Source organism: Hyaena hyaena, unplaced genomic scaffold, assembly GCF_003009895.1.
Source record: "Hyaena hyaena isolate Hyena2069 unplaced genomic scaffold, ASM300989v1 scaffold_220, whole genome shotgun sequence".
Classification (NCBI taxonomy): domain Eukaryota; kingdom Metazoa; phylum Chordata; class Mammalia; order Carnivora; family Hyaenidae; genus Hyaena; species Hyaena hyaena.
This window is the reverse complement of record NW_024080852.1, coordinates 865,355-892,263: the sequence shown is the minus strand read 5'-3', so window position 1 is coordinate 892,263 and position 26,909 is coordinate 865,355. Positions and strand designations below refer to the sequence as shown.

The following is a 26,909-nucleotide window of genomic DNA, read 5'->3' as shown; positions in this document are numbered from 1 at the left end:
GAGATTTAATGCATTGTATTTCCAATATTCTGCAAGAATACTACAACATTCTAGTAAAACTATCTTTAAGAAAAAGTAGGGTACCTAATTATCTCAAAAACAATTCGTGAATGGGATCAGGATGGAAATACATCAGATCAGACACCATTTTATACTTATAAGAACATAACTTTTACATGCACATCAAAGGGAATTTTTCAAAATTCTTACTTATGTTTGACAGTTCTAATGTATCAGTAAAATATACAAATAAGAAAATTGAAATATTGCATTACTGTATCACTTCACCTCTCTGGCAAACGGACAGTTGAATCAAAATTATCTAAAATACTTCTTTTTGCAGGAATTCAGATATACACATATAACCCACTTCCCTCAAAAAATGGCTAATTCCTTCATCTATCACCCTCTTTCCCTATTTTTCTGCACTTTCTCCTACATTTGACAAAATCTAACAACTACCTGATTTTTAAAGTAGCACATTAAAAGTTAAAGAGCACTATGGAAAACAGTATTCGGACTAGATACTGCAAAGCTCAAGACAATAAGAACGATGCACAAATTCTAGGGCCCAGTTAGTGAATTTCTCACAGGGTTATGGGTCAGCAAGTCTGAAGCACATTATACATACACTGGGGTTCAACAAACAAGTAAACAATATTGTGGATAAGGAAAATCAGGTCTTTCACTGTCAAACTGCAAATAAGGAACACCGGAAGGCTGTGACATTGGGCTGAATCTGAGGTACTGGCATGAACTCAACAATGCTTTAGTGCATCCACAGAGGGACACACAGAGGTTAAGAGAGTTGTAAGCATGCATGAGTCACTGCAATTACTCCCCCTGGCTCTTCACATGGAGAGCCTTGATGAAATCATAGAACGGGAGCAATAAGTACAGGAAGCTCCAACATCTTGGCTCCTAAATAACATTCTCCAGTAAAAGGACCCAGGGCTCCTTAAGTTGGTTGATTCCAAGCCTAGGGCAGGGAAAACGCAATACAAGCCTAGAGCATCCTGTGGTGCCAGAAATTAAGAAAGTTCAAAAAGGACATAGGTATGTCTAAAGGACTTAGGAATCAATCTAAACTCTATGGTCAAAGCTGTAACAATTTAGGAAACAAACAATACTGTCAGATTATAATCCATAAAAATAGAACATACACAAGTTCGTACTGATACAAATAAATGTAAAAGGGAACAGAGAAATAGAAATTTACCACTAGAACACCACAGAACTGTTGCAGACAAAAACTCACCAATGCATGAAAAATATAGTCAGCCAAAGTCTGAACAATATTTTCATAAAAGTATCTACCTGAAGATATATATTAACTGAAAAGGAAAAATTAGAACTTTTTAGTAGAAAAACCTGGGAGAAGCTGCTTTAATCAAGTGTGAAAAAGATGCACAGCGCCAGTAATAAGATACACTGCCCCTGACACAAGGCACGGAGAAGGGCGCATCATTTCTGTGGGACGCTTGCCAAAATATCCAACTACCTCAACCTAGTTATGAGAACACATCACACAAGGGCAAATCAAGGGACCTTCTACAAAATAACTGGCCACTACTCTACAAAAGTATCCAGGCTATGGAAGACTTGGAAAGATCTGGAGACATGACCACTGAATGCAATGTGGGATCCAGGACTGGACTCTGGAACAAAAAAATGGGTATTGGTAGAAAAACTGGTAGAAACCAAACAAAGTTCATAGTATAGTAAATAGTATCGTGTTGTGTCAACGTTAACTTTTAGTTTCCTGTTCAATGCAAATGTTAGCAATAGAAGCTGAAAGAAAGGCATACGGGAACTCTATGTTTGCAACTTTTTGGATAAATCTAATGTTACCTCAAAACACGCTGCAATTCAAAAGGAAGAGACTTAATAGCAAAATTCGTTTTATACAAAACAAAGTGGAAAAAAACGTAGCCATTCCGCTCCAGAGCTGCTGTGGGAGATTACTATGATGCATAGGTGAACAAGTAAGCCATTCTGTTACACTGATGGTCCCCCAATGAAACACACCTGGTATTCAAGCCCTTGGACCTCAACTGAGCGGAATCAGGTGATTACTTCAAAGTCACATTAACAAGCACACAAACAGGGTGTTGACAGGTGCTTCTGTGATGGTGCTTGCTCTCCTGGGATGCACTTTCCTGAAGCTCTTAGTAGCCTGGAGAGACCATATGGGAAGAGACACTCACCCAGGCCCATTCCATACATTTCACTCTATGCTTTCCATTACACGCGCCTTCCGGAGAAGTGAAGAAGCCATCGTGGACACTCTTGTCCAAGGAAGGGGCAGTAATTAAAAAACGACCACCTCATTTAGCCCAGATTGCAAAACTGTCAGGAAAAAGGAAATCGCTACAGTCTTAAGACACTAAGCTGATGGTTAATAGATACAATAGCAGATAAAATTTGTGAGTTATCCATAAAAGGCTTAAATGTGTGTAAGATTCTCTGCCTAAAATAAGGAAGACATAGAAACATATCAGACTAAACTTACACAAAGGCCTCTTACTATAAACATCTCAAAATGGCTGGATGAAATAGAGTAAGCTAAATAAATAAGACTGGGTTCTAAAACTCTACCTGGCCTTACAAGAAAGGCTTATTCTCAAATGTGGGTGTTGGTGGGGGATGGGTGTTGGTGGATAATGTGAGGAAACTGAGGGCTAGAAGAGCAAACTCATGAGCAGATGCTGTTAGCTAAGGGTCAAGACAAGGAGTAGATGAAGTCTGGCCAAAGGCTGGGCCTTATTAGCCACTTATTAGCCTGGGTTTCAACACCAATGCAAGGATGGGAAAAGCAACCGCGGTACATGCAAAGCCCCTTTGTGGAGCTATGTCAACTTCAATGCCCTACCTTATTCTCCAATACATGTAGTAGAACACTTAGCATAGGAGATATAACCATGAAGAATGCATGTGACTGCCTCCCAGGAACTCAGACAAGTGTACAGATCAGCTACAGCAGTGCTCAGTAAGTGATCCTGCCCTGTGATCTTTGACCTACTTCTTTGATAGGAGGACCCTTGCCCTCATCAACTTTTGAACTAGACAATCCGTTGAGACAAATGAGATCATCAGAGAAAGTGGTCAACAAATACCAAGGAATCATCCCTGGACTGGAATTCAGCAGGACTCTCATATTTAAGATGCTTTGGAATGGGTAGAAAGCAGAGAAATGTAAACTCCCGATCCACAAAAACTAGACTTGAGTATGATAAAAAGGCCTTCGAGGAAAAGGAGGTATTGAGCCCCTTCATCTGAGATAAAAAATGACAACCACATTCCAGAAATCAGAGACTTAGATCCTGAGGACAAGCAAGATTACCATGAATCCAAATCCTGATTACAGGACTGGAGCTCCTATAAGTCACCCTTTGCTCAACTTTGTCAGCTATCTCCCCAACATCCACCCCACCCAACCTGCTTCCTTATGTCAATACAATCTCAACTTACATGGGTGGCAGTATGTCCCTGTCACGGTCTCCGGTGACAAGTCTTGGCTGGTCTAAACTAGTCATGATAACATGATTCCATGTGGTTGGTATCTAGAACTGGCCATGTGACTAGTTCTGGCCACTAGGACATAAAACAAAAATGTCAACTGCATGAATCTTCTGGAAAAGCTTTTTCTTTTCGGATATAAAAGGATGAACAAGGCTGGCTGCCCCCTTTTAAAATCTCTCCATTCTTTTCTTTCTGCTTGGAATGCATCCTTAATACTTAGAATTGCAAAATCTCATTTTGCGTCCAGGAGACTAACAAGCATGAAGCCAGCAGCCAGCAAGTAAGGATGGAAGAGCACAGGGGCGCCTGGAGCCTCAGTTGGTTAAGTGTCCGATACTGGCTCAGGTCGTGATCTCACAATTCATGGCTTCAATCTCCATGTCGGGCTCTGTGCTGTCAGCTTGGAGCCTGGAATTTGCTTCAGGTTTTGTGTCTCCCTCTCTCTCTGCCCTCCCCCACTCATGCTCTGTCTCTCTCAAAAAAATAAATGTTAAAATTTTTTTTAATTTAAAAAAAAAAAGGATGGAAGAGCACAAAGCACAGGCCTGAGTCCCTATCAAGAATATTTAGCAGCTAAAATGCTCAACATCACTCATTATCAGGGAAACACAAATCACAACACAATGAGATACCACCTCACATCTGTCAGAATGGCTAACATTAACAACTCAGGCAAAAACAGATGTTGGCGAGGATGCGGAGAAAGAGGATCTCTTTTGCACTGCTGGTGGGAATGCAAACTGGTGCAGCCACTCTGGAAAACAGTATGGATGTTCCTTAAAAAGTTGAAAATAGAACTGCCCTATGACCCAGCAATTGCACTACTAGGTATTTATCCAAGGGATACAGGTGTGCTGTTTCAAAGGGGCACACGCACCCCAATGTTTATAGCAGCTCTATCGACAACAGCCAACGTATGGAAAGAGCCCGAATGTCCATCGATGGATGAATGGATAAAGAAGATGTGGCGCATATATACAATGGAGTGTTACTTGGCAATCAAAAAGAATGAAATCTTGCCATTTGCAACTACATCAATGGAACTAGAAGGTATTATGCTAAGCGAAATTAGTCAGAGAAAAACAAATATCATATGACTTCATTCATATGAGGACTTTAAGATACAAAACAGATGAACATAAGGGAAGGGAAGCAAAAATAATATAAATACAGGAAGGGGGATAAAAACATAAGAGGCTCTTAAACATGGAGAAGAAACAGAGGGTTACTGGAGGGGTTGTGGGAGGGGGGATGGGCTAAATGGGTAAGGGGCATTAAGGAATCTATTCCTGAAATCTGTGTTACACTATATGCTAACTTGGATGTAAATTTAAAAAATAAATTTAATAAAAATTTAAAAAGAAGAATATTCAGGGGCACCTGGGTGGCTCAGTTGGTTAAGCGTCCGACTTCGGCTCAGGTCATGATCTCACGGTTTGTGGGTTCGAGCCCTGTGTCGGGCTCTGTGCTGACAGTTCAGAGCCTGGAGCCTGTTTCAGATTCTGTGTCTCCCTCTCTCTGACCCTCCCTTGCTCACACGATCTCTCTCTCAGAAATAAATAAAACATTAAAAAAAATTTAATAAATGAAAATAAAAAAAGAATATTCAGCAGCAGCACCAGCTCTCAACCACCTGAATCCAAGACCTCTTGTTATTTAGGAAAAATAAAGCCCTGATCATTAGTCTGCTGGGGGATTAGTGTTTCTATTACTTATACCCAAATACATTCCTAACTGATTTACTATTTCCCAACTAAGGACGCTGGTGGTCTCAGCAATCAGTCTGAGACCAAAATTAAAGTGGTCCTAGAGAGAAGGGCTATCTATGGAGGTGGGGAGAGCCTTCAGAGGAGACAATAAACAGTCTCGGGCATTCCACAGGGACATGCACAGAATCACCACTGCACAGGGCCGATGTGTCAGGCTTTGCGGCCACACTGCCTAGGTCTAAACCAGGGCTCTTCCACTTGCTGGATATGTGACCTTGGGCAAGACATTCATGGTACCCGTGTACTTCAGTGTCCTCAACTCTAAAATGAAAGCACAATCCATTCCTTGTAAGAACAAACAAGGGAATACGTGTGAAACTCGTGGAACAGCTCCTCACACACAGTAAGCTCTTAGCAAATATGCACAATCAGCATCATCTTTACGCCGATGATACAAACACAAGTAGCTACTGTGCCAACACAAACAGACCACGATGAGCACAGTTTAGCTTATGCAGCTCACACGCAGCTCCAACAGTGTGGTACAAGTGAGCAGAAAATTCCTCCCTGAACTCAACCGTCTTTAAAGCCCTCATCTCAACTGAGCAGTTCTTCTGTGTCTGTTAATAGCTGCATCAGCAGTTCCAGCTTAGATTCCATAAAAATGATTCAATTTCATAACAAGGAGATTGGCTAAACATAGGCCATTTACACTTCAAAAAGCAGTTGAAGGGCAAAAGTGTAATGTCAGATTGTACCTCAAGTATTGCTCTTACCTGGTGAGTGGAAACAATAACTCATCTCCTAACAGTAATAGAAAGGGTGAATTTATGATCGATTTCAAGTATGCAATACTTCAATATGCATAATCCTTTCATAGTTATCTAATATCACAGCCCAATGCATATTTCCACTGAATTACTGGCTTCTATGAATGACATTAGTATGAGCTGGCATGCATATGGGCTCTCTTCACATGAGGCTTTTTCATCCACAGGAACTACTGAAGGCAAATCCTAACAGAATCGCTGAAGCAGGTAACACTAATTCAGGTGAGTCATTAAGAGGCAAAGAAAACTTTCAAAACTAACTGTCCCTATGATAATAGTAATTTAGATCAAGAAAGAGAAAGGAGAAATTAAAAAGATAAACCATTTTATAGTTTTGAATAAAAAGTCAATACGACTTCCATCAGGCGTCTCACCCCCAAACTAGTCTGGTTATAAAATTTTACCTAAAAAGCCTCAGGCACCAGACACCTGTATATCCTCATCATCACCTCACATTCTGTTCCTGATGTTCGCTCAGTCCTTCGATTCTATCACAGATCTAGCTGCTTCTTTTGCTTTCTGTCCCTTGGATACCCGAATCCCAAATGCATCCCCTCCTAGTTCCAAATTCAGTTATAATTTTAAAAAACCTTAACATGTGGGGAAAAAGACATTTTCAGTATTAACTGCAACAGTCTAGTGCAGGAAACCTTACCTAACACACAGAGATCAAGCATACATAACTTAAAATGTGTACAATTCGTGGCTTCTGGGAAGATAGCAGAATGGAATCCTAAGGTGACCTTGTCCTACGACAGCCCCATCAGTGAATCCAACCCAGAAAAAAGCTCGAAGACTAACAGAACACACTTCCCAGTTAACTGTAGAGAGGAGGCAACGTGGCCAACAAGGTGAGGACACAGATACAGTCGCGACACGAACCAAATCCTGGCCGACTCACTACAAATGGGAGGGACCCCACAGGCACAGAGGAGGGAGAGGAGCGGACCCCACACCAGGCACTCAAGACACAGGGGACGGACCTGCATTGAGGGACAAGGCCCCATACCATTTGGCCTTGAAAACCAGCAGGGCTTAACTTCATGAGCTTTTATAACCAGCAGGACTTAACTCCAGGTACTTCAATACTTACTGGGCTCAGCTACAGGAGAGCGGAGGACCGAAGGAAACTAAGTTCCCACCATAACTCCAAGATGCAGCATATTCCTAGCAGTTTGAAAAGCACCTGGGTATAAAAGCAGGGGATTTATTACTAATCCCAGAAGGCATGCTGGGGGGGGCAGAGACCTTTAGGAGACTGCTCCAAGAACAAAAGAACCTGTGGGCACGATTTCCCTCACGCCCCTGCCCCCAGCCTAGGGAGTCAGAAACCCGTGGGAAACAGCACTCTCCACCTACCATGTTCCCCCAGGGAATCTGTCCCATCCAACATCCCCACCTGGCAGAAGTCCCTCCCCAAGTGGCTCCTGCCCTGTCCCATCCAGCGAGCAGCCCAGTAAGAAGCAGCACCTCTTCAAAGGGACTCCTGTCCTGGGGAGAAGGGACGAGAACCACACACACCAGAAAGTCAGAGTCCTGGCAGCCGAGTCTTACAACCGGCAGTGCAGAGCGCACGCCCCCCCATCAGCGCGTCTCCAGCCCCAGCAGGCCTCTGGGCTGACTACCAGCCTGCCCACCGACAAAAGCCTCAGGGGGACAACCTAGGGAAAACACCCTGGAGTTCAGTGCAGCTGCAGCCTTGAAGGAAGGCATCTGGTCGGACTGATGACACGAGCCAATTACAGACCCACTACGCTCCCAGACTGGTCTCTTAACAGCACAGGGACCAAGCCCCTCCCACAACAGGCAAAGTGGGTCACCGCAGCCAAGTGGACCCAAGGCAAATGAGGCTCAGCCACAGTGGTAACGGTGGGATACCTGCAACACACCAAGGAGAGAGCCCTGAGCCCCAGGGTCTGGAGAACAGGGGACGCTGGGCTACAGGGCACCAGAGAAGCCGTTGTGCAGAAGACACCACTTTAAGATTGGGAGAGGTAGCGACATTCCCAGTACACAGAGACAGAGACAAAATGAGAAGACAAAGGAGTATGTCCCAAATACAACAGGACAACTCGACAGCCAGAGAACTAAATGAAAGGGACATAAGCAACATAAGTGCTGAAGAATTCAAAGTAATGAACATGAGAAAAGAGTGCAGGATCTCAGTGAGACCCTCAACACAAACACAATAAATGTAAAAAGAACCAATCAGACATGAAAAGCTCAATAACTAAAATTAAAAATATGCTGGAGGGAATACAGAGTAGACTAAAGAAAGCAGAAGGGTGGATCGGCAAGCTGGAGGACACGGTAACGGAAAGCAACCACACTGCCGGGAGCAGGGGTTGGCACGGGTTCGTCCCGCCATCACCGGCTTATACCCAGTGCACCCTGCCCACCCTCTCCGCTGCATCTCGCCCCCGGTGGGCCGCCGCGGTCCATCAGGGGAATTCCAGGCTAGCCAGCATCAACTGGAAAGATGTCCATGTATGATGACCTGGGAGTAGAGACCAGTCATTCAAAAACAGAAGGCTGGTCCAAAAACTTCAGACTTCCGCAGTCTCAGCTTCAGGTGAAGAAGGCAGTCCTCACACAAGCAACAGCCAGAGAACAAAGCAGAGTAGGGTGCTCACCCCGGTCATCGACCTAGAGTGCCTCTCGGACACCAGCATATCTTGGCCCCTCCCCCCCCCCCCCCCCCGACCATGGCTGGCCGAGGATCCTGTTCCCAGTGGATTTTCTGCAGTTTTGATTCCTTTAGCTGATGATTATGATCCTATGTTTCCCAATGATTACAAGAAAGTAAAGCACCAAAGAGAGCAATGGCAGAGCAGGAAAGACAAAAAGAAATAACAGAAAAAGAAAAGAAGTGTAAGGACAGACATGATGCTAGTGGGTTTTCAAGGCGACCAGATCCAGATTCTGGATTATGAGCGAGAGAGGAAGAAAAGAAGTATGGGCGGAGCAGCCACTGCATCACCCACCTCTCTTGTACACAAGGACAAAGAGTTACCCCGAGATTTCCCTTATGAAGAGGGCTCAAGACCTCACTCCCAGTCTTCCAAAGCTGCTATCACTCCCCTGATGTGCGAGGAACAAGACCAACCCAGATCTCTAATGGACCTGGCAATTCCTTCCTTGCCAACATGGCAGCACTACAGTAGCACATAAAACCATGCAGAAGTAAGAAGTGCGGCTTCTGGGAAGGCCAGGGTCTTGGCAAGCACAAGCAAGGGCTGAGCACAGCACTGTCGGTGGAGAAGGCAAGCAAGCAAGGAGGCAAGATGATTGTGGGCGACGCAACAGAGCAAGACACATCCAAGAAGTCGGATTCCAACCTATTACCTGAAATACTTAAGTGTCCTACCAAAGTGGTGCTCCTAAGGAACAGGGTTGGTGCAGGAGAGGCAGATGAAGACTTGGAAGCTGAAACCAAGGAAGAGTGTGAAAAATATGGCAAAGTTGGAAAATGTGTGGTATTTGACTTTTTCTTCAACAAAGTACTGAGAGTCCTAGCCACAACCATCAAACGGGAAAAAGAAATAAAAGGCATCCAAATTGGTAAGGAACAAGTAAAACTTCCACTATTTACAGATGACATGATACTATATAAAGAAAACCCTCAAGACTCCACCAACAAACTACTAGAACTGATAAATGAATTCAATAAGGTCACAGGATACAAAATCAATACAATCCATTATATTTCTACACACTAATAATTAACCAGCGAAAAGAGGAATTAAGAAAAGTCTTATTTACAACTGCACCAAAAAGAAGACTTACAAATAAATTAACCAAAGAGGTGAAAGACCTGTACTCTGAAAGCTACAGAACACGGATGAAAGAAACTGAAGATGACACAAATGGAAAGAGAGTCCGTGCTCATGGATTAGGAGACTGTGTCCATACAACCAAAGCAATAGAGTTAATGCAATCTGTATCAAAATACCAACAACACTGTTTACAAAACTGGAATAAAAAATCCGTACATTGATACAGAAACACAAAAGATCCTGAATAGCCAAAGCAAGCTGGAAGAACAACAGAAGCTGAACTGATCACAATCCTAGATTTCAAGCTGTACGACAAAACTATAGTAGTCAAAACAGTGTGGTACTGGCACAAAAATAGACATATAGATCAAGAGAACAGGATAGAGAGCTCAGAGATAAACTCACAATTATATGGCCAATAGATCTATGACAAAGGAGGAAATAATATACAGTGTGAAAAAGATGGTCTCTTCAACAAATGGTGCTGGGAAAACTGAACAGCTACATGCAAAACAATGAAACTGGACCACTTTCTTAGGCCATGCACAAAAATAAACTAAATGGACTACAGACCTAAATGTAAGACCCGAAACCATAGAACTCCTAAAAGAAAACATATGCATCATTTGACGTCAGTCACAGAAACACTTTTCTAGATAGGTCTCCTCTGGTAAGGGAAACAAAAGCAAAATTAAACTATTAGGACTACACCGTAATAAAAAGCTTTTGCACAAAGGAAACCATCAACAAAACAAAAAGGCAAACTTACTGAATAGATAGCAAATGATGTATTTGGTAAGGGATTAATATTCAAAATATATAAAGAACCTTTATAAATCAACACAAAAAAAACCCCCCACAAATAATCCAATTAAAAAGGGGGCACCGGACCTGAATAGACATTTTTCCAGAAAAGACATGTAGATGGCCAGAACACATGAAAAGATGCTCAAGATCACTAATGACCAGGGAAATGCAAATCAAAACCACAATGAGTATTAATTTACACGTGTAAGAATGGCTAAAATCAGAAACAAGAAATAACAAGCGTTAAAACAAGGAAGTGAAGAAAAAGGAACCTTTGTGCACTGTTGGTGGGACTGCAAACGGGTACAATCACTATAAGACTACAGGGAGGTTTCTCCTTAAAATACTAAAAATACAATTATCATATAATCTAGTAATTCCACTATGGAGTATTTACTCAAAGAAAATGGGAACAGTAATTCAAAAACTGCAGGCATGCCTACGTGTATAGAAACATTGTTTCCAATAGCCAAGATATAGAAGCAACCCAAGTGTCCACTGAAAGATGAATGGATAAAGATTTGGCACATGCATGCATGTGCTTGTGCACGCGCGCGCGCGCGCGCACACACACACACACAGGAATTAATAGGCCATAAAAAAGAATTACAGCAACATGGTGGCATCTAGAGGATATAATGCTGAGTGAAGACAGAGAAAGACAAATCCCGTATGATCTCATTCATATTTAGAATTTAAGCAACAAAACAAACAAGCAAAGAAACAAAGACCAACAAAAAAGTAGAGACCAAACTGGTGATTATCAGAGGGGAGCCAGGTAGCGGACTGGGGGGCAATAAAGGGGATTAAGAGCACACCTACCGGTATGAGCACTGAGAAGTGTACAGAAATGTTTAATTGTTATACCGTTCACCTGAAATATAATACCGTATACTTGAATAAATAAAATATGTGAAATTATGTAATTGTTATGGACTACTATATCCATTTCACTTTTTTAGAAAATGTGAGGAAATACGAATACAAGTCCAGATGGTCCTGGAGATTCATTCCCTTCATTTCTGTATCTTTGCAAGAAGCTGATCCAACAGGCCAGTGAACAGTGAAAGAGGGAGCTGCCGAGGAACAGAGGCTCCCACCACAAACAACTGGAAGTTCCTTGTGTTACTCAAGAACTGAGAGGTTCTGGCAAATATGTGCAACAACATGGGGTGAAATCCCTCGTCTGGAGCCATGTCCAAGGCCCATCCCCAAGCAGCTGTGGCGAGCCTGCGCTGCTTCATGGGTAAGCGCGTGCGGACCCCCGCCCGCGAGCCTGGACACCTGAGGGCTCAGCCACCGCTCTGCTTGCAAGTGTTTTTCTCCCAAAACCCCAAAACCCGCTGTTGAACAACTGCGTCTTGTAGCATCAAGCTGTGTCTCCCGGCCCATGTGACCTTCCTGCAAGACTCCAGGCTCTCTATTTTCACTGGTGACTCACATCCTGTGACAAAAATCACTGAACGATAAGGAGGCGGAGTTCAAAAAATTTTTAAACTTTCTACTTAGTTTACCTTTTAAATTAACAACAAAGCAAGAATTTAACTGGTGCTCAAGTGTAATTTTCAAAAGTTTAAAACCATGACTTTCATGAAAATGTAAAATGAACAGATGAAAAAGCTATTATTCAATTCGTTAATTAATGAGGGGATCAGTAAAAATCTGAATAAAGGCAAACAGGATTACTAACATGAATGTGGTAATAAACGCAAAGATTGTGAATCTATTAGGAAAGGATTCGCCAAACAGCCCTTCACTGAAAAAAACACCCGGTAAACTCTTTTGCAGCTATGTGGATGGAATTAGAGAGTCTTAAGCTAAAGGGAGTTAGTCAGAGAAAGACAAATACCATATGATTTCACTCCTACAAGGACTTGAAGATACAAAACATATGAACAGAAGGGAAGGGAAGCAAAAATAATATAAAACCAGAAAAGGGGACAGAACATAAGAGACTCTTAAATATGGAGAAGAAACAGAGGGTTACTGGAGGGGTTGTAGGAGGGGCGATGGGCTAAATGGGAAGGGACATTAAGGAATCTACTCTTGAAACCAATGTCACACTGTATGCTAACTTGGATGTACATTAAAAAATAAATCTTAAATAAATAAAAACACCCAGTAATCCTCTTTGCTCATATACAAGTCTTGGACAATATTTTCTTCTTAGGTTATGGTTGGTTCTAACAGGAGTAAAGCAAAAACCACACCAGATAGGAGGGGAGATGCAGGGGCAGCTACAATCCAGGAGTATTTTCACCAAGAACTGCAGAGCAGGCATTACTGGCAAGGATACATCGAAAAGGATACTATGTATCTAACTAGGTATAACATTTGTGGAAAGCCACCTAGTAACATGTCCTAGAAATTGCAGAGGCGCCTATCTTTGATTCTGTAATTCCACTCCCAGAAATCCTCATTCAACATATAATCAGATGTGGACTAAGATATGCACCTATCTCACAGCACTAATTACAAAAACTTAAAAATGTAAAATAACTTCTATAGATTTCCCACCTTAAAATATGTTTTCCAGAAGCCTTCACGAAGTCTCCAAATCCTTTCTATGTGATTCAATTCATACCCAGGATTCCCCCCAGGGGTTTCTTACCACAGGGCACTCTAATTTGATTTGCTTATCCATCTGGCCTATCAGGCTATAACTTCCATGAAGGCTTGTGCCATAGAATTCAATTGCTTGAATTTAGCATAATGCCACTGTCATAGTAGGCACGCAAATCCGGGCTCAATGAATAAAATACTATGTAGCCTAAAAATACATACGTGAGTATGTTTCCTCTATAGAGATAAAAAAAAAAGTATTAAAACATTAAAACAAAATTATTACGACAAAGGCCTCAAGTTACCATCCCAACTCTATTGAGAGAGTATCAGGATCATATGGGGGTATCCTGAAAGGCACAGAGACTGCCAGCAAGAGGGCATGCACTTCTGGTACCGATGGTGCGGATAAGGGTGATGCAGTCACTGCCAGGGAGCCCCTCTCTGCTGCTGCTGCTGCGTGTGTCCTGGAGGCATGATCACACTGTGCGTTTCCAAAGAAAACAACAGAGCTGTAAAGAAAACCATGCTATGCAACTAGCTTCAAGGAAGCTTTGGATAATGATAAATATCCTTAATTGTGACAGAGACTTTTTTTAAATTATTCTAAAAAGGAACACGATGTTTCTTAGGCCATGCTTCTCAAACTTTAAGGAGAAGACTCATACAGGGGTCTTGATTTAACAAGGTTCTCATTCTGTCAGTCTAAGGTGGACTCAGCACTTCTTACCAGCTCCCAGGTAAGACCAATGGTGCTGCCTGGGGTACTTCCATTTCGGTAGCAGGTTCTTAGAAGGTTAAGTTTATAAATGCAAAGAAAGGTATGCAGAGCTCCGTTTTCCTGTTTTTGTTGTTTTTTGAAATCCTATAACATCTGGGCTCTCTCCCCTGATGATTTTTCAAAACCTTCCTGGTTCAGGATTCTCAATACTCTGCAGATACTACTATTTTAAAACAATGGGAGGGGCGCCTGGGTGGCTCAGTCAGTTAAGCATCCGACTTCGGCTCAGGTCATGATCTCACAGTCCGTGGATTCAAGCCCCGCGTCGGGCTCTAGGCTGACAGCCAGCTCAGAGTCTGGAGCCTGTCTTCAGATTCTGTGTCTCCCTCTCTCTCTCTGACCCTCCCCGGCTCAGGCTGTCTCTCTCTCTCTCTCAGAAATAATTTTTTTAAAAAAGACATTTAAAAAATTAAAAAAAAATGGGAAACACAGAAATAAAAAGAGCGGTTATCACCATAGATCCAATAGAAATTAAAAGGATAGAAAAGTAATACTATGAATAACACTATGCCCAAAAATGGATAATCAAGATAAAGTAAATCAAGTCCTTGAAAAGACACAATCTGTCAAAACTCATAAGAAATGGATAATCTGAATAGACCTACATCTATTAAAGAAATTGAGTCAATTATTAATAACCTTCCAAAATAGAAAGCACAATTTGCTGGTGAATTCCACCAGACATATAAGAAGGAAATTGGGCTAATTCCACACAATCTCTTTCAGAGGATAAAAGCAGAGGGAATGTTTCCTAACTTATTGTAGGAGGCCAGCATTACCCTAAAGCCAAACCCAGAAAAAAACATTATTTAAAAAAAAAAACAAAAACCAAAAAAACCTACAGACCAGTATCTTTCATGAACATAGCCTGGGTGACTGAGTCAATTGAGCATCTGATTCTTGATTTCGGCTCAGGTCATGATCTCACGGCTGTGAGCTCAAGCCCCAGATCAGGCCATGTGCTGGGCACAGAACTTGCCTAGGACTCTCTCTCCCTCTTCCTCTGCCCCTCCCCTACTCCTGCGTCTGTTCCTGTGGGCACACGCTCCCTCTCAAAAAATTAGCAAAATGAATACAAGAACAGTAAAAAAAAAAAAAAAAAAAAAGAATTATGCGTGACAATGAAGTTAGATTTCAGGTTCAGTTAACATTCAAAAATCAAAATGTAATCCATCACATCAACTGTCGAAAGAAAAATAACAGGATCATAGAACTATGGGCAGAAAGAAACAGTTGAAAAAACTCCAACACCCAGTCATCATAAAACCAGAGACAGAGGGGAACTTTCTCAAGATGATAGACTACCTACAAAGTATTTTGGGCAAACATCATACTTAATGGTGAGAAAGTTGAAGCTTCCCTGGTGTGATACTGGCAAAAGATCAGACAAATACATTGGTGGGAAATAATAAGAGAGCCCAGAAATAGACTCATCAATACAGCCAACCGATCTTTCCATATAAGCAAAAAGCAAGAAGTGGAGCAAAGATCGTCCCTTCAACGAACCGTGCTGGAACTGGTCATCCACAGGCAAAAAAAGTAATTTAGACTCAAACCTCACATCTTCAACAAAATCAACTCAAAATGGACACAAACTGCAAAATTATAAAATTCTTACAAGATAACACAGGAGTAAACTTAGAAGACCCTGGGTACGGTGATGCCTTCTTACCTACAACACCAAAGGTACAATCCACGGAAGAAATCATTGGTAAACTGCTCTTCATTAACATTAAAAAACTTTTCCTCTGCAGAAGATAATGTCAAGAAAATAAGAAAAGAAGTCACAGAGTGGGAGAAAATATTTGCAAAAGACACATCTGATAAAGGGTTGTTTTTCAAATATACAAGAAATACTTAAAACTCAAGAAAACAAACCACCCCATTATCGAATGAGCCAGAGACCTCAACACCTCAGAGGGAGCTAGACAGAGGGCAAATGAGCGTATGAAAAGATGCTCCCCATCCTAAGTCATCAGGAAAATGCAGCATCACAGATACTATTACAAACGTATCAGGAACCTATCAGGATGGCCAAAATCTCCAACGTGGACACCACCAAATGAGAATGAGGAGGAGGTGTCTAATGGGGTCCCCCATTGGGAAGAGTCACACTGCTGGGGGAATGCCAAACAGCACAGCCACTTTAGAAGACAGCCAGGCGGTGTCTCACAAAACTAAACATACTCTTACCACACAACCTGACAATCATGCTCCTGGAGACTACCTCTTATGTCCACATGGAAAGCCGCACACGGATGTTTACAATAGCTTTGTTCACAAATGCTAAACTTTGGAAGCAACCAAGAAGTTCTTGAGCAGGTAAATGTACAAACAAACCATGGTCTATCCAGACAATGGAATTGGTATTCAGTGCTTAAAAAAAAAAAAAGGAATACACTATCAAGCCATGACAAAACAGAGAAACCTTAAATGAGTAAGAAATTAGAGAAGCTCAGCTAAAAAAGCTACATACTGTATGATTCCAAGTTAGGATATTCTGGAAAAGGCAAAACTATGAAGAAAACAAAAAGCTAAGGGGTTACTGGGGGTGAAGGGATTTAGATGACCAGGCGGAGCACAGAGGAATTTTAGGGCAGTGAAAATACTCTGCACGAGACTTTAATGATGGATATGTTTTAGTATACATTTGTCCAAATCCATGGAACGCAGAACATCAACATACACTATGAACTCTGGGTGACTATGCAGCGTCAGTGTAGGGTCCTCAGTCTTAACAAATGAGCCACTCGGGTTGGTGGATGTTGATAATGGGGAAGGATATGCATGTGCAGGTGGCAGGTGGGAAATCTATATGCCTTCCTCTCTATTTTGCTATAAATCTAAAACTACTCCAAAGTGGTTTTAAAAAGAAAAAAGAAATTTTTAAAAAAAGGAAAATAGGTTCCCAGTAAGCATTCTTGACAAGAACATCTGATCTTCTGGGAGTAGATAACTGATACCCATACTGGGCTGGTGGATCTGGAAAGTATAAAACGAAAGGGAATTGCTCGTATGTCATCCAGTGCCTAGAAGAGCCCTCGGTACATGGCAGGCACTCAAGGAATTGCTTCACAAAATACTATAGCATTTAGCCTGGAAGAAGAGAAAACAAGAATCTAGTTAAGGTTTTTCAGTATTTGAAGGCAACTAAGTAGAAATCAAGGAGAAGTCTTCCATAGGACTGCAGCTGGAAAAGAGGAGAATGAAAGGTCTATTGCAGCTTATTTTAAATACACATTTTTAACAGTCAGTTCCCCAACAATAGTATGTGTCTTCCCAAATAGAGCCACCTGAATGTGTTCAAGCAAAAAAGCCACATGGCATGTCTGAGGAACACGAAGGAAGATCTATCTGCCCTGATACCACTGGGATTTCTAAAGTTGCCTCCCCCACGCCCCGCCCCTGCACATAGGATTCACTACTCACCACATCTTTACTAGATTAGGAATAAATCTCAACAGTTTTCTTACTTTGAATATAAAAATAAAGTTACCTCAACAAAAGTAGCAATTGGGTGGGAAGCCACAACCTTACACATGACCTAAAAGTAAATCAAAAGCTTTATGCCTTCTCTGGAAGGCATAAGAACAAAGGAAACTATTCCACTGTGATAAATGAATACCTTCAAAGACAATGGTGTGGTAAAGATATAGAAATACTCTCAGAATGGAATCCATTTGAGCATCTGTTTGCTACCTACAAAGAATAACTCCTTCTGATGGATTTAACCAAGAAAAACAGATAGTAAAACTCATTTGATGGGAGGTTTGATGCACAAACATACCTCATTTTCCTAGAAAACCTCAAAAGACATCTGGTGTTAATGTATCAAAACCCACATGGGTTTTTTTGTTTTGTTTTGTTTTCTGGGTTTTTGGGGATGATCAATCCATAACATTTTAGTATTGTGAATATTAAAACTGCTCTCACAACTTCACTCAGTATTTTCAACGGTTTCATCTACAAGAATACCATTATTTCTGATAATGCTACCAAGTATCAATTTACAAGATTTTTTTTAAGAATTAAGATTATTTTTAAACTTCAGAAGATTTAGTTTCTAAAAGCATGTAGCTATTAAAATGCTAATATGGACAGATGAGGTGGAGATGCTACAAAGGCTTAATACCAGTAAAACACAGGAAATTGATTCTCTAGATGATGTGGAAAGCTGGCTTATAAAGTTAATGAGATATTACTTAAGGCAAAAGAAACAGTTTGGTCATTAACAATGAGGATAAGCCAAACATGTTTGTCATCAAATATAATGACCCTAATTAAAAGAACAAAAACAAAAGCAAATATGAAAATCAGTGAAAGTACAGGAAAAAATTAAACCACCTTAAACACACAAAGTGAAATAAAGTTAGAACAGCAAGTCTTAGCAAGTTAGAAATAAATATGAGACTAAAAAGGAAGAATTCCAACAATTAGGAGTTATACACCAAGTAAAGTGGACTAGTCAAAAGTAGTAAATTTCCATTGAATGTTCAACTACCTGGGATGGATTTCTAATATGGCAGAAGAATGAAGTAAGAGGATTAACCCTTGAAACTTGAAAATCCACCACTGGTCTCTTAGATATCCTAGCTAGCCTCAGGTGACAAAAATATCACAATCCTTAAGCAGCAGCTTTGCTAGAGATTTCTTTGCCATCCACGAAGTTTAAAAAAAAACAAAAAAACCCTGCAAGTTTTCTGAGTTTCAAAGTAGGCCTAGTGCTTTGATTTAAATAACAAAAAAGCCACAGTGATTTCAGGGAAAATACAGTCAGAAACCCAAGGTTTTAGCCCCAGTTCTATCTCCAATAGCCATTTCCAAAGGATTCTCCTAAGAAAAGGAATCTTCTATTTCCAGTGTTGAAAGTTCATTCCAAAATTATTAGTCTATCAGTTAGCCCTTACCGATACGAATAAAATGTATGACAACTTATCAACATATATACATCATATATTATTATAGATCAAGTATTGATAAATAAAATTTACCATTTGAATTCAGGCAGCTGCAAGTATTAACTACACACGGTTATTTGGAAATTTAGTACAAAAATGTCAACTATTACATTACTAATCGCTTATTCTGATTACGTTACAATAACACTTTAGAGATTACTTTATATTTACAATTAAAATTAAGATCACTTGTTCTAGCTTTTCAATAAGGCTACTGAAAAAGTTACATTTGAAATTACATTTTTATTGTATCGGATGGCCTGCTGCAGGCTCAACCCTTCACGGCAAGGTTTGTAAGTTCTTTACTCTTCTACAGCATCTACTGAAGTATGGCTCATAACAAATACTCAAAAAACATTCAATGAACACAGAAAAATTTAAATAGAAGCCTAAAACAGCAATGAAGCAAGACCAAACTTGACTGTTTGATTCACATACCAGCTCTATTGTGTTGGAACGATATTAAAAATCTCCCTTCTTGAGTAATCATGACAGTTCTGAAATATGGACCAAGACAACAACACCAACAGACTCTTGGCTGCATAAGTAACCTGGCACACCTGCTGTGTGGGGCTGTATTATGTCCTTCCAGAAACCCTACTGAAGTCCTATACCCGTACCACAGAAAGTCACTGTATTTGGAGCAGGGCCTTTACGAGGGTAATTAAAGTGAAATAAAGTGCTATGGGCGGACCTAATCCAACAGGAATGGGGTCTTTATAAGGACAGGAAACTGGGACACAAGTAACAGATCAAGAGGCAATTCAGGACAACAAGCCAAGGGAAGAGGCTTCTTAAGAAACCAAAGCTGCCAACACCTTGATCTTGGACTTCCAGGCTGAGAATTATGACAAAATACATTTTTATCGTTTAAGCCACCCAGTCTATGTACTTTGTTACGGCGGCTTTAGTACACTAACACACTGTTCCAAACACGTACAATTTTCCAACAACCGAGCGCAGTTGTGGCTTGTGCACTGAAAACTCCGTTCCTCACTCACACCAGTCATAATGCAAGAGCTCAAAAGCCACATGCAGCTAGTGGCCACTATATACTGTACCGTACAGACCCAGAGAGGAGACCAAACCCAAAATTTCCATAAAGAGTGCTCAACTAGTTGGGAGATGTGACCAAAAAATGTGTTACTACTATATATGGAAGCATTTTTAATCTTTTTTTTTTTTAATGTTTTATTTATTTCTAGGAGAGAGAGAGAAAGAGACAGCGTGAGCAGGGGAGGGTCAGAGAGAGAGGGAGTCACAGACTCTGAAACAGGCTCCAGGCTCTGAGCTGGCAGTCAGCACAGAGCCCGACGCGGGGCTTGAACCCACGAACCGCGAGATCATGACCTAAGCGAAAGTCGGTCGCTTAACTGACTAAGCCACCCAGGCGCCCCTAATCTTTATTTTTAAAACAAAATGCAAATGCAAAGGGCTCAAAGCCACCATTGGGTTATTAGGATTTGCTGAGTAGACTTGAGAGGGGGTTCATAGTCTGGAGTTATGTTTGCTACATCTGAACGTCATCACCAAGGATTCCTGCAAATCACAGACAACTACCGATCACAAGACTCCAAATGGAGCATGCTAATACTCCTCTTTAGATTTTATTACACCTTTTGTGATGTAATCAGGCATTTTCAATGGAAATCAAATTCCAGATATATGAGATGGCATGAATACTATTCAGAACAGGATATTCCTGGATTCATTACCATTTAACCACGAGGCATCAAAAAACTATGTCCACTATTAATAATTTCATGCATCTGTAAATAATAAAGTTCAAGAAGCATGGGAAGAAAAATACAGAATTCAAGAAAGGAAGAGAATAGTTCTGCTAGACTTGCCTACCAGGTCTGAACACATTTACTAAAGTAAGTAGCTATCTCCTTTAAGAATTAAAAAAAGGAACGTATAAATTCCAAAATATAATTATCAGTATAATAAAGTTCATCGAGTGAAATATTTTACATTTGTGTATAACTCTACTTCTTAAAATTTGCTTTTTATATTTTATCTTAAATGTGCCCAAGGACTTCATGTTTGGATGTATTCTTCTTTTACATAAAGAAACTAAGCCTCTAAGAAATTAAGTGACATGCCCAATGTCACAACTTGTAAAGGACTAAAACTCAAACCTTAGTCTTCTAGTTCCAAATTTTGTAGACTTCACCTTGTTAAAGCATTAAATCTATGACTAGAACAGTAGTATGTAAATGTTAGTTCTAATAAAAATTTTTAATACAATTACAGTGACTTGATCAAGTGTGTACTAACAATACCTAAAATGGTAATTGAATTCAGCATAAATCTTAACCATGGTAATTCAGTTTAGAAGAAATAGCTCCTGAGAGCATTATGGTCACAGGAATCTGTTTTTAAATTTAAATGTACATAATCTTTTTGTGAAGAAACACCAAACGATAGATAGAAAGCTTTCTAACATAAAATTTATTTATGATGATCAAATTAGGTGGAGAAAATAAAATGGAGCTTTAAAACCAGAGTTTATTATTTATTTTTAAGTGAATAATGTTTCCCATCTAATTGCTATATTTTTTATTCCATCGGTCCATTTAAGAATTACATAAAAGTGATTTATTTAAAATACCAATATTCAACATTAAGGAGGATTTATTTTTTTAATTTTTAATGTTTTATTTATTTCTGAGAGAGAGAGGCAGCATGAGCAGGGGAGTGTCAGAGGGAGAGGGAGACACAGAATCTGAAACAGGTTCCAGACTCAGCTGTCAGCACAGAGCCTGACGCGGGGCTCAAACCCACGAACCGCGAGATCATAACGTGAGCCGAAATCGGATGCTTAACCGACTGAGCCACTCAGGTGCACCAAGAGGGATTTAAAAAGTGAGGAATAACCGAACTATGTTTAAAGAGTGTCACCTGCTCAGTCAGTTGAGCATCTGACCTTTGATTTCAGCTCAGGTCATCATCTTTACAGTTCGTGAGATCGAGCCCTCCATCAGGGTGTCTGTGCTATGAGCAGACAGCCTGCTTGGGATTCTCATTCTCTCTCTCTCTCTCTCAAAATATATAAATAAGCATTAAAAAATAAAAAAAAGTAAAAAGACTGAAGAATGCACAGGTGATCCAAGTCTGCAATGAGCAACTGGAAAAGTTATTCTGCAACAATGGGAAAATTTAAATATGGTCAGGTACTATAATATTTCACAGGGAAAAAGTGGAGTTACTTACGGATTGAACAAAACAACTTATAGTATGTCCTCGTTTAGGTTTAAAAATACCTAACTGTATAATTATACACAACAAATATGTAGAGGGATGTAAATATAAGTACACATACACCACTTATACATACATGGTAGTAACAGTGATCATCTCTGAGAAGCTGGAATATGGCATTTTTACTTCATTTTTGTTTATCTGTATCTTCTAAATTTTTATGATGCATATGCACTAAGTTGTAGAAGTATAAAAATTTTAAAATAACATCAGTATTTTTATTAAGCCAAAAATGAAAACCTCTCCATTTGCTGTGGCTTATGTGAAATAAGCACATGTGAAATAATTATCTTGAAGATGGTCTGATTCTTCACTTTTTATTTTGCTTTGAGGTGTTAAATCAACTTTACTTTCAAACACATGGAGCTCTGAACATAAAGCTTCACGATAAAAAACAAAATCAAATGATCACAGACACTGAAGAACAAAGCCAGAAAAAGTCCCTATCTATAAAAATATTTTGAAAAGCCATCCCTCTATTTAGAGCTTAAAACAGCAATTGCATACTTATGCCACTTAAATATAATTCATCATGAATTTAAAACCTTTAAATAAAAAGTTGAGAAAGCAATGAGAAAAATAAACATGTCTGTAATCTCACTATACATCAGTGTTAAAATGCTTTGCAGGTATTCTTAAATCTTCACAATCGTCATCCTTGGAAAGTCTCATTCTCCCTACTTCTTTGAGGGGAAAACTCTAGATTTAAAGAACTGTTTCCAGAATATATGAAGAAACTCCTATCTGGTAATCACGCTGCAAACCTGTATACATATATCAAATTATTAAGCTGTACACTTAAGACTAATACCATGTTATGTAAGTTATACCTCAATTTTTAGAAAAACAAAAACTCCCGCAAATTGATTTTTAAATTTTCTTTACATGTTTATTTTTGAGAGTGTGCACACAAGCAAGCTGGGGAGGGTCGAGGACGGTATGGGCTGCTGGACAGAGGATGTGAAGGGGGCTCAGCACTGACAGCAGAAAGCAGAGAACCTGACGCAGGGCTTGAACCAGCGAACAGCAAGATCAGGACCAGTCAGCTGCTTAACCAATTGAGTCACCCAGGCACCCCCTACACATTGATTTTTAAAAAGGTGGCTTTTCATCTGGGTGGCTCAGATGAATGTAAGACTCTTGATCTCAGGATCATGAGTTCAAACCCCATGTTGGGCGTACACTTAATAATAAAAATGTAAATAAAATAAAAAAGGAAAGCCCCCCCACTAGAAAAATGGCAAGAGTCATATTTCATAAAAAGATCTGCAAAAGGCCAGTAAACATGTGAAAGCTCAGCATTCTGACATAAAGGAAATCTACATTAAAATCAGAGATACCTCTACACACCTGCCAAATGGCCAAAATTTAAGACTAATTCCAAGGACTGAAAAGAACATGGGGTGGGGGGGAGGGGGGCAGGGAATTTAGCATGAATTAAGGCAAGAGTATCAAAAGCCAGAACAAATGTTCAAGTAAGTAAACAGTGGGTAGTTGACTTGGCTTGGGCACAGAGAGGGAAAGATAAACATGCATTCTGGAAAAGTAAGCAGAAATCAGAGCTCGGAGGATCCTCAAGTCCAAGAAAAGGACTTCAACCATATATGATTAGTGAACCGTGACAGGGAGGGCAGCATTGTATGGAATGTTCCAAGGGGGGGGCAGGATACAGAAACTTTCAGAAACTTTCTGATCTTCCACCTTGCACTGAATTTCTCTCTCCTCACCAATCTGGTTTTACCTTCCTGTCTCAACCCAAATCTCCACCTGCACTCGCCCATCTAGTCAGACCTTCTTCCCCCTCTCTCACCAGGAGGCGAGCTCACAGAAGGGCAGCAGAGGCCCTGCTTTCACTCAAGACACATCACCTGACTGCTCTTCTGCTCACCCGAGGGTTCTCTCAGTTACATCCAGTGCTTCTGCAGAGACGCACAGGTCTATCCCCTCCGAGACTGCCTGCCTCCTCCAAACTGCCCTCCTGTCCTCCCCGAGTCCCAACCTTCCCTATTTAGTTTCCTGTAATACTTAATTCACACTTAACTAGAATCCATCTTGTTCTGTTCTCAACTCTCCAACCAGGCCATAAATTTGCGGACAGAAGGGCTCAGACCTTTCACTTTTGCACCCGCGCAGCACCTACCACCAAAGAACGTACATTAGCTAATGGTCAGTGCCTCTTGATAACAAACATCCCCTTTCACCCAACAATTCCACTTACAGAAGGTTACCTTACTGATGTATTCATATACATGCAAAAACATGATCAAAGATATGCGTTGCAGATTATAATGAATGCAAATGTCTACTAAGAAAGACTAGTTCATAGGAGTCTATACTGCCTATTAAAAAGCAAAACTTGGGGTGTTGTATGAAAGGGAGGACGGAAGAGGGCCTCAGGCCTGACAACACGTGCGCACACGGGTAAGGCGCTGCCACCTGCTTTCTGGCATCTAACCATGGTTTTTCTTTTTTTTTTTTTTAACTATTATACACCTGAAACTAATTTCATGTTAACTACACTGGAAATAAAATTAAAACAATAATAATGGGGGCACGTGGGTGGCTCAGTCAGTTGAGCATCCGACTTCAGCGCAGGTCATGATCTCACGGTTCGTGGGTTAGAGCCCCGCGTCAGGCTCTGTGCTGACAGGTAGCTCAGAGCCTGGAGCCTGTTTCAGATTCTGTGTCTCCCTCTCCCTCTCTCTCTCTGTCTGACCCTCCCCTGCTCACGCTCTCTTTCAAAAATAAAAAATTAAAAAACATTAAAATCCACTCGGTTAAATTTTTGTTATTAAACACGAGTAAATAGTGGCAAAACTAGGGTTTAAACAAATTCCTTGATCCAAACTGTACTATACTACGCTATCTCTACAGTCTATTCCTTGCGATCTAGAACACACGAGAAACCTTCAGTCAGTTGTTGCCACAAAACAAATCTTTTAGAATTTCTAGAAAATGAAAGAGTTTTATTCAAGGCCAGGTGCTATCCAAGCACTGGATACACAGTCACAGAGAAGAGTGTCCCAGCAAAGGGACATTTGGTGGAGGGTTATCAGTATGTTTTACATAAAAAGTTACAAATCACCAAAGGTCATTTCAGAAAGTTGCAGACCTTAAATTTCTATAATATGCATGATTTTAATCTTATGGGGAACAGGGAAGTTTCTTCATTTTTTCTTATCTTTTGTGTTCAGAACGCTCCTTTCTGGCTTTACAGAGCAGAGGTACAATCTGTGCTCGGGTCACAAATAGAGCCCGTGCTTTTAGGTTCTGCAGTCACTCTGACGTGAGTAAATGTTAGAGTATAACTTCCCAGGGAGCCCAGAAGCAGGTTCCAGATATATAAGAAGTTGTAAATTTCCTTGATCACAGTAAAGCACTTAGGTTTTCACAACACTGAATATCAACAGGCCACATGGATCAAATGTCTACTCACGGAAATGCCACTGGATTCGCTACTACTGCATAACTGAGTGCTAAGAACTTGATTTTGCAAAATATTTGGCCACATTTTTTTCTGCCAATGCTTTCCTATACTTTTGAAACGCTGTTCACACAAATAACTCTCAACCTCTTAACAAGGGTCCCACAGATCTGGGTTCAGATTCTAGCTCTACTACTGCTTTTCTTCTCTTGAAAATAAGATTCGAAGGTTCATGTGAAAAACTTAGGCTAGTAAGGGACTGGAGAGTTGAGAAGTCAAAGTTCCCCCCCTCCCCCTTTCTATTCTTTGTTTTACCATCAATCCTCCCAAGGTGTGGAACAACTGGGCAAATTCAAATTCAATACCCTAACAAAGCCACTTATTCATGTGTTTATAGTAAACTTTATGCATTCTGGGGACGCCTGGGTGGCTCACTCAGTTAAGTGTCAGGACTTGGCTCAGGTCTTGATCTCATGCTCTGTGAGTTCCAGCCCCTGCTCCGGCTCATGTCAAGCTCTGTGCTGACAGCTCAGAACTTGGAGCCTGTTTCGGATACTTTGTTTCTCTCTCTCTCTGCTCCCTCCCAGCTCCTGCTCTGTCTCTCTCTCAAAAAATAAACTTAATAAAAAAAATTTTTTTAAATAAATTATTGTTTAAATTTATGAACTGATAAAAGAGAAGCTCTACACAAGTAGAAACTGGCTACGAAATCTACTGCAGAGTAAGAAATGATTGGAGCACGTGCGTGGCTCGGGACCCCGCGGGGTTGGTTAAGCATCAAACTCTCAGTTTTGGCTCAGGTCACGATCTCACTTTTCCTGCGTCGGAGCGTCAGGTCAGGCTCCGCAGCTGGGGCAGCGTGGAGCCCGCTTGGGATTCTCGAGCCCTCCCTGCCCCTCCCCCACTCCCAATGAGCACGTGTCCATTACACAGCGGACCGATTTCTAGCCTCACAAAAGCTCTACTTTTCCATCGGCCGCCCTGGGAGTCACAATAATTTTAAGCTTTAACCAAGTAAAGAAATCCTCAAGTGAGTGTTACAGCTTTAAAATGGGTTGTATGGCCACTTGTAACCTGTTCGGAGAGGCTGACTGCCTTTAACCCCTTCGGTGCCTGATAATCTGGTTACAGCCCGGCTCCAGCGGTCCGAGGCCGAGGGGCTAAGGCCGCAGGCGGCGCGCCCTCTTCCCCAGGTGGACCGCATCCAGTGAGCCAGGTACTCAGTCCTCATCACTCTACGTGGCAGGGACTAAGGTCTACGCTTGGCTTGTTCAAA

The 26,909-nt window shown here is 40.9% G+C and overlaps 1 protein-coding gene and 2 pseudogenes across 5 annotated transcripts in view; 2 read left to right on the top strand and 1 right to left on the bottom strand.

Moving 5' to 3' along the window:
- Nucleotides 1-26,909, bottom strand: part of TPK1 (thiamin pyrophosphokinase 1) — a 332,856-nt gene that overhangs the window by 305,361 nt on the left and 586 nt on the right. Inside the window, exon 2 of one of the 5 annotated variants that reach the window (XM_039243077.1) lies at nt 7,155-7,247. The exons of 3 other annotated variants lie outside the window; for them this stretch is intronic. Coding sequence is in view for 1 of the 2 variants with exons in the window: in XM_039243074.1 (XP_039099005.1) it covers nt 3,472-3,473 (2 nt within the window). In the remaining variant the exon portion in view is untranslated. Of the gene's footprint in view, nt 1-3,471; nt 3,511-7,154; nt 7,248-26,909 lie in introns of those variants that run through there. One more of the 5 variants, XM_039243074.1, reaches the window with a different exon arrangement.
- LOC120238973 lies at nt 8,541-26,844 on the top strand (annotated as a pseudogene).
- LOC120239006 lies at nt 24,571-24,675 on the top strand (annotated as a pseudogene).